This window comes from Acipenser ruthenus, chromosome 1 (assembly GCF_902713425.1).
Source record: "Acipenser ruthenus chromosome 1, fAciRut3.2 maternal haplotype, whole genome shotgun sequence".
NCBI lineage: Eukaryota > Metazoa > Chordata > Actinopteri > Acipenseriformes > Acipenseridae > Acipenser > Acipenser ruthenus.
Window position 1 is genome coordinate 71,802,938 of NC_081189.1, and position 7,143 is coordinate 71,810,080.

The 7,143-nt window shown below is 41.3% G+C and overlaps 1 protein-coding gene across 7 annotated transcripts in view; it reads right to left on the bottom strand.

Moving 5' to 3' along the window:
• LOC131696682 (TBC1 domain family member 2A-like) overlaps nt 1-5,900 on the bottom strand; it is a 28,297-nt gene extending 22,397 nt beyond the window's left edge. For 2 of the 7 annotated variants that reach the window (XM_059029053.1, XM_059029043.1), the window contains exons 1-2: nt 5,549-5,898; nt 3,677-4,172 (exon numbers count right to left, since the gene is read on the bottom strand). In XM_059029053.1, coding sequence (XP_058885036.1) covers nt 3,677-4,123 — 447 coding nt within the window. In that variant the 5' untranslated portion in view covers nt 4,124-4,172; nt 5,549-5,898. Of the gene's footprint in view, nt 1-3,676; nt 4,173-5,548 lie in introns of those variants that run through there. The other 5 variants (XM_059029065.1, XM_059029061.1, XM_059029048.1 and 2 more) reach the window with 5 other exon arrangements.
• Between the last annotated feature and the right edge of the window lie 1,243 nt (nt 5,901-7,143).

Here is a 7,143-nt window from a genome sequence, read left to right on the forward strand (position 1 = left end):
ACAGCTGTATCTCTTGATTGGTAAAAGTTATTTCTGTTTTGATTTCAGATTTGAATAGCAGAGAAGTAGAGGAAGATTCCATATGCTCTAACTTTTTGTCTTACTTGTTGGGAAAGTGGTCAAAGTAGCTGATTTGTGTCAAAAGTTACATCGTTTACAGTAAATAGAATGTTGGAAGTCTGGGAGTTTTTAAACAATGGGGAGCTTTAGAATGTTGAAAAAAGTCCCATTAAAGTGAAGGAAGATGGACAAAAAAAGGATAAAAAGCTTAATAGTTTAAAAAGTATAAAAGATATCAAAAAGTTGTATACAAGCACACTATTCCAGACCGGTCTACACGTTTTAAAGTTTGAACGGCGTTTCTAGCTTAAACGGTGTAAGAGGAGTAGCGTGCCAAAGAATAAGAAGAAGAAGTATGTCGAAGATTTAAAGTGGGGACTCTTGCTTCGCAAGCCCCACTAATAAAATTGGTTGGTAATTGTGACAGAGAGTGAATGAATCCTCGTCAACAATCTCCCTCCCAATCTCTGAGGGCGCTGTATAACCAGAACAGAGTGCCCCAGAATGGATGTTTTGGCAGTTCATTCCAGGGTCAGTCGGAAGCCGGACATTCAGGAAGGGGGTGGGGCCACGATACCTGAAGTCAGCGCCTTAATGCGGTAGGTGATGTGTCAGTCACAGATTGGAGGAGACGTGATTAGCCGCGCCACCGAAAGAGGGCATGACGGAGGGTTTTTAGGGGAAGTGGCCCCAGTGATCTGTTCCTTAGTTTTGATGGTTAAACTATAAGGACCGTATGCACAGGAGAATTAAAAGTACTGTGAGTGTTTTGTGTTTTGTTTGTTTGTCAGCTAACTGTCATTGTTTGTTTGGCTAGACGGCTAACACAAACCGGGAGCTGTCGCTGCACGCCAGCACCAAACCCCGGACTACACTGACCTACTGTTACCTCTGTGTTTGTCTTTCACCATTCACTTGCACTAGAGCACCCACTGTCAGGAGACATGTCTGTGTCTGTGTATTGTGTGTTTAAAAAGTGTTTTATTATTTCGGGACTGTAACCCTCCTTTTGCATGGTGCAATACACATTGATGTGTACAGCCCATGCTTATTATTTAAAGTGTTGTTGGCATGCAACCCAGCTGAAAATAAAGAGCTGTTAATTGTGAACTGTCTTGTGTGTGTTTGTTCTGGAGCACTGCATCATCACTACACCTGCACACTGCAAACCATTCCTTCACAGTAATCCATTTTTTTCATTGCCAAAATTTTAGATGTAGGTGTGACAAAGATCGAATGAGTCTTAGTGTTAGATCTCCCTCTCGACCTGTGAGAGCACGGTATACGAGGAACAGAGTACCCTTAATGAAATGGCACGACAATTTATTCCGTAGGGTAGATGGAAGTCGGTCAGTTCGGAAGGGGGCGGAGCCATGGCACCCGAGCTCAGTGACCCAGACGGTAAGCGGCGTGGCATCCGAAGACTGGAGGAGCGGATGCGCTCGTTAACCTCGGGGTCATGGGCGAGGGTATAAATAGGGGGCATGGCTTGAGTGATCTGTTCCTTTGCATATGGTTAAGTTAACTAACCAAGAAGGAGCCCGTACCGTGAGTAAACTGTGAGTGTTCTGTGTCTGTGTATTAACACTGTGTGTCTTGTGTGTTATTTGTCACAGAAGATTACTGAGCACGATCCGGAGCTGCAGCCGCAGGCCAGCGAAAAACCCGGATTCACCACTCACCTTTCACTACCAACTGTCTTTGTGTTTGCACCTTTTAGCACTTGAATCACGCACTGTCTTTGTGTTCGTGTTTAGTGTGGGTGTCGGAACGGGACTTTGGGGTTGTGGGTCAAACCCGCGGGATTATAAATTAGAAGTGATACACGCCGCTGTATCACTTCCAGCACTATTATTATTTACAGGTTTTGCCTTGAGGCTCTGGACATTTACTAAAATAAATAAACACCCTTGCACCTGTACCAACGTCTGTCTGTGTAATTATTCTGCACTGCACGCACCTGCACGTCATTACCACTTTGCCACAGTAGGGAAACCTGCTTGGGGGATGCTATTGTGTATTATCAAAGCAGCATCTGAAAAGGATTCCCTTTGTTATACTGACAACCTTTTTACAGCAAACACTTACAGAGCTGCTATTTTATAGCTTCATAAGAAAAAAAAAGATTAAAATGATAGCCTTGCTCTGTTCGCTTAACTCAAACTATAAAGGAAGGCTGTGGATTTTAAAGTGGTCACAATGCAGTCAAATACCAAATTCAATATACTTTGAAGTTTAATCTTTTACCTTCAACTTACTAAACCCTCAATACACCATACACTAAGTTTTTGTCTTTTCTTTGGATACATTCCTCCCCCACATTATCATACAACAATCAGAGCCTTTTCTTGCACAACTGGCTGGATGATGCTCATGTAAGATTACAAGTGAAAAGTTAGTAAGAATCCCTTCTTTCATAGCCAATGAACAATTTATAACTTGTTAGCTGGACAGTTTATTCTGAGTTCAGGCCATGGGAAGAATGGTGTGGGGTATTGCAACGTAACTTATAAGTGACTATACACTAGGATATTAGAACGGAACATACATTATATATAAAATTGCTACTGCTTCAAATTAATTCAACAATCTCTTTCATAATTGATCAAGCTTATCCGTAGATCATTATTACGCACAGTGTTAAGCATGTTAGCTGCAAGCTGTTAGATTGTTAATATACATTGTAAAGACTGAGAACAACAAAGCTAGAACAGTAATGCTTATTTTTGTGTTCACAAGCAAGAGCATTTGACAAGAGCATTTGATGAAATGTATGCCAGTAGATACAGGGAATACATTTCTATACCAGTTTAGGATGAATGTATTTATTTTAGGTAAAGCATAACATGAGACCATACAATGGCTAATTTAATGGAATTGTATGCGTGTATAAATTACATTTATATACAGTATATATATATAAAACTTTCAGGTTCCCAGTGCTCAAAAGCTAATTTTACACCCTGCACCAAATGACAGACATTCAAACCCCTATTGCATTGCAGTTCCCTCCATTGCAGGTTTTAAAATTAGCCTGATTAGCCACAGTGTATAAGTAACAAGTTCCGATGTGTCATATTAAACTCAAAGTAAAACCAGGAATGGATCAAACTGCTACCATCCCTGGAACACAGAGGTATGGTAAAGAACATTAATAAACCATGGTAAACTACAGTAAATGCATTGTAGAACCATGGGAAAAATGCTAAATTCCTGCGTTAAATTTACTGTGGTTAAATTTATAAGGGAACCCTTGGTATTGCACAAAGGCACTTTCTTAAAATGATACATCGTTTTTTAAGGTTATTTGAAAAAAAATGACAGTAAGTGGAAGTCCAAACTGATTAGTGTATCCTCAACCAAAGCGGTTGTATCTAACAAAATAACTTAATTAAGACATCAGTATAGGCACAAACAGTGTTTTTTTTTTGTTAATGAAAATACATGTTTGCTGTAACTTGTGTTTGTTTCAACTCAGAACTGCACTTGTGTGTTCTACTCAACGAATGGAAGTGCAAGATATATATGATTAAGTTTTATTGGCTGGCTTGTTACTGCTTCACGTACCTTCGCAGATTAGGGGATTTCCTATTACTTTAATTTTATAAAGACATACCTTCAGCACAACAACCCGTCCTGGGATTTGAATTTGAAAGGTCCCTTCCTGAGCTTGATCCGGGTAGCCAAAGGTAGCGTTAGCCAGGTCAATGCTTCCCAAGGGATTGACATCCTGTGATGTTCTGTAGTAGTACAGCTGGCACTTCTTCTCTTCGAAAACAAACCAGCGGGCTTTCCAGGCCTTCAAGGGCCCCCCAAGTTTGTTCAGGTATCCACACAGTTTTGTGGAGGAGGGTTCCATCTTAGTTTTCATGACTGGCTTCTCTTGGGCATTGCTCTGGTCCATGTGTGTGGAATCACCCTCGTTCTCCTTGGTGCTTCCCACTTCCTCTCTTGCACTGGCAGTGAGGTCATGATGATTGTCTGGGCTTGTCAGATTGGGATCAGCTGCAGGCATGGGTTTTCCGACTTGACAGTCCTGCTCCATCTTTACAGTCCTCACCATGTGTCCTCACCAGATTTCAAAGAAAAGATGTTAACTGGTTTGTCTTTGGCTATTGAAAAGAGGTGTAGTATGGTATAATCAATTTTCATTCCCTTTATTAGCTTTTCCCTGCCCCTTGTCAGTTAGTTACTTTCACAAACACCAGCTTCAGCGAGGGACAAATTTGTAAATAAAATGTTACATCCTTATTATTATTATTATTTATTTATTAGCAGACGCCCTTATCCAGGGCGACTTACAATCGTAAGCAAAAACATCCTTACAGTCCCATGTGAGTAACAATTAGTACAAAAAAAGAAGCTATCAGCTATGAAGGTCTGCAGAAGAGGTACTAGTTTCCCTATGCTCTCTGTGGTGATTGCAGTGTCCCTTATTCAGGATTATGTTCTATGAAAAATAAAATCAAAACTTCACACAACTTTAAATTATTGCAACTTTTTTAAAACACATATTTTAATACAGGATTCTATTGTTAATGAGCACATTTGCTGTAAATGCTTTTTTTTTTAATACTGTATAACATACAGGCACTGTAGTAAATACTACTGGCAATTACACCTCCTTGAAAGTATGCTATAGTAAATTCTGAAAATTTCTATAACCACTTTGAAGTATGCATTATTCAAGGAGGTTATAGTAGACTACAGTACTAAGTACGGCCACTATAGTTTACTGCTGTATAATAAAAATGCATTTACAGCAAATTACCACTTTAAAGTATAGTGTTTACAGCAAAATACTGGAGTAAAATGCTGCAGTAGCACAGTTCATTTTATTAAATAAATAAACCAAATCTTAAATCAGCAATAGACAATTGGAGTGTTCTGATGTAGTTAAGACTGAAGGTGGCCTCCATAAGGAAAAAACACCAGAGCCCAATGACAAGGAACAAAGCGTATTAATGTGTAGCAGGCTACTGTCGTGTTTTCAAAAAAAGGGTTTAAAGCTGCCTGACAATGTGAACTGTACGCATTGGATACTTCAGCATAAACGCCCTTGCCCTAATACTTTACTGGAGTAGGCTTTCATCCAGCTATTACTAGACTCTTTCAGAAAATGAATTTGGGATCTAAAACTGAAATATTGTGAAAACAATTGGCATTTCCTAGACTTATTTGGTAAACTGACCGTGGTTAGACGTATCAGAGTGTTGGGAATAATGTTTTAGTTTCACTAATTACAAGACACAGTACAGTTCCACTTGTGCAATTACGATACATACTCCTAACAAGAACACACACCCTTCATGTACAGTAATACAAAACAGCTCACGTCTTAACCACGATCATTCTTCATTGCAAGTACACATTTACTATCAACTGCAGCTTCAATATATTCCACTTTCGTTTTTTCTTGAGTAAACAACCTCTGAATCCCGTAACTTGAGAGAGGACTTAAATGAATAACACTTCTCTTGGTTCTTACCTCATTCACGTACAGAAACGACTTCTTCATTGTCGTAATACTAGAAGCTTTGTGTTGTCGTAATAGCAGAAACTTCGTATGAACTTTGTTCTCCTCAATGTTTCACAACGACCGTTTAAACTTGTTCCCCGTGCTATGGTGACAGTTTAGGTCAATGGACTTGTTTTATCTCCTCTTTGCCGATCGTTTTGTATATGCATTTCCTTTGGGTGGGTTATTTAAAAGGTCTTCCTGATTACAAACCTGTTTCTTCGTTCCTTGCTGATAGTGTTTTGGGAATTTTAGCAATGTCACGTCTTCCGTGCTTGCGTAATCCCACACACCACTGACCTCTGTGCCAAACAATTACAACAGTGAGCAGTTACCTTGGGATTAAACACCAGGTTCAGACGCATTGATTGGACTAATGTATCAGCAGGCGACCTAAGACTCACCGTTTCAACTGTGTCAGTAGTGCTCAACAGAAAAGAATGCATACAGAAAAATATTGTATACTGGCCATGGGTTTTGGTTTTGCCCGGAGCCGTAACGAAGCATTTAGCTACCGGGGCATTCAAATATATATATATATATATATATATATATATATATATATATATATATATATATATATATATATATATATATATATAAAAATTGCATTCACCTCCGGTTGAAGCAACCAGAGGTGAAGCAACCGGAGCTGGATGGAAAGACTCCATATCGTAGCTATCGCGGCATGCTATTATATATATATATATAAAACGTGTTAACAGTGAGCAGTTACCTTGGGATTACACACCAGGTTCAGACGCATTGATTGGACTAATGTATCAGCAGGCGACGAAAGACTCACCGTTTCAACTGTGTCAGTAGTGCTCTCCATGTGACAGGCGCTGCTTTGAGAGAGGCTGTCCTAGGGTCCATGTCCTGTGACAGACAAAGAGCTGGTCAGACTGACGCAGAGCTCTTTTCCTATGCATGTAGCATCTGAATGCCCGCATTGGCAGAGGAAATTCAATCTCTCATCCTCTGTTGAAGCAACCGGAGGTGGATGGAAAGTCTCTAGTTCCACAGACTGATTAATGTGAACGGCTGTGATCACCTTGGGGAAAATAGCAGAGTTGGTACCGAGGCCTGGAGAGGGTCTGTCCCAAAGTTTTCATGATACCTCGAAAGGGAGGAGGTCCCAAGCGGAACTGAAGCGCGTAACCGTTTTGCATGGTGGCGAGCACCCAGGCGCCTGGGGTGCAAGACCGCCAGTACTGTAGCTGTTTTGCCGAAAAGGAGGGTCTGAGGCCGCCAGCCTTTAGGGGCCCTGCTCGGGCTGCTGAGGCTGAGGCGGGGCAGTTTGGGTTGGCTGTTTAGGGCGCTGGCCCTGGAAACGCCTCCTGTGATGCTGGTATGTGGGCTGGCCATGACATGCGTTCCCTCTGCCTGCCAGGTGGGCCCAGTTGTTTGCGGCTGGTGTGCCTTTTAGGCGATGCCTCAGGTCACCCAGCGGAGCTGTGGGTACTGGAACTGTTCTGGTGACAGTCCGCATTTGAGGAGCTCGCCAGCGGTTCTACCTGCCCCACACTGAAGCGCGGGGAGGGAGCAACGCAGCCACCTGCCGG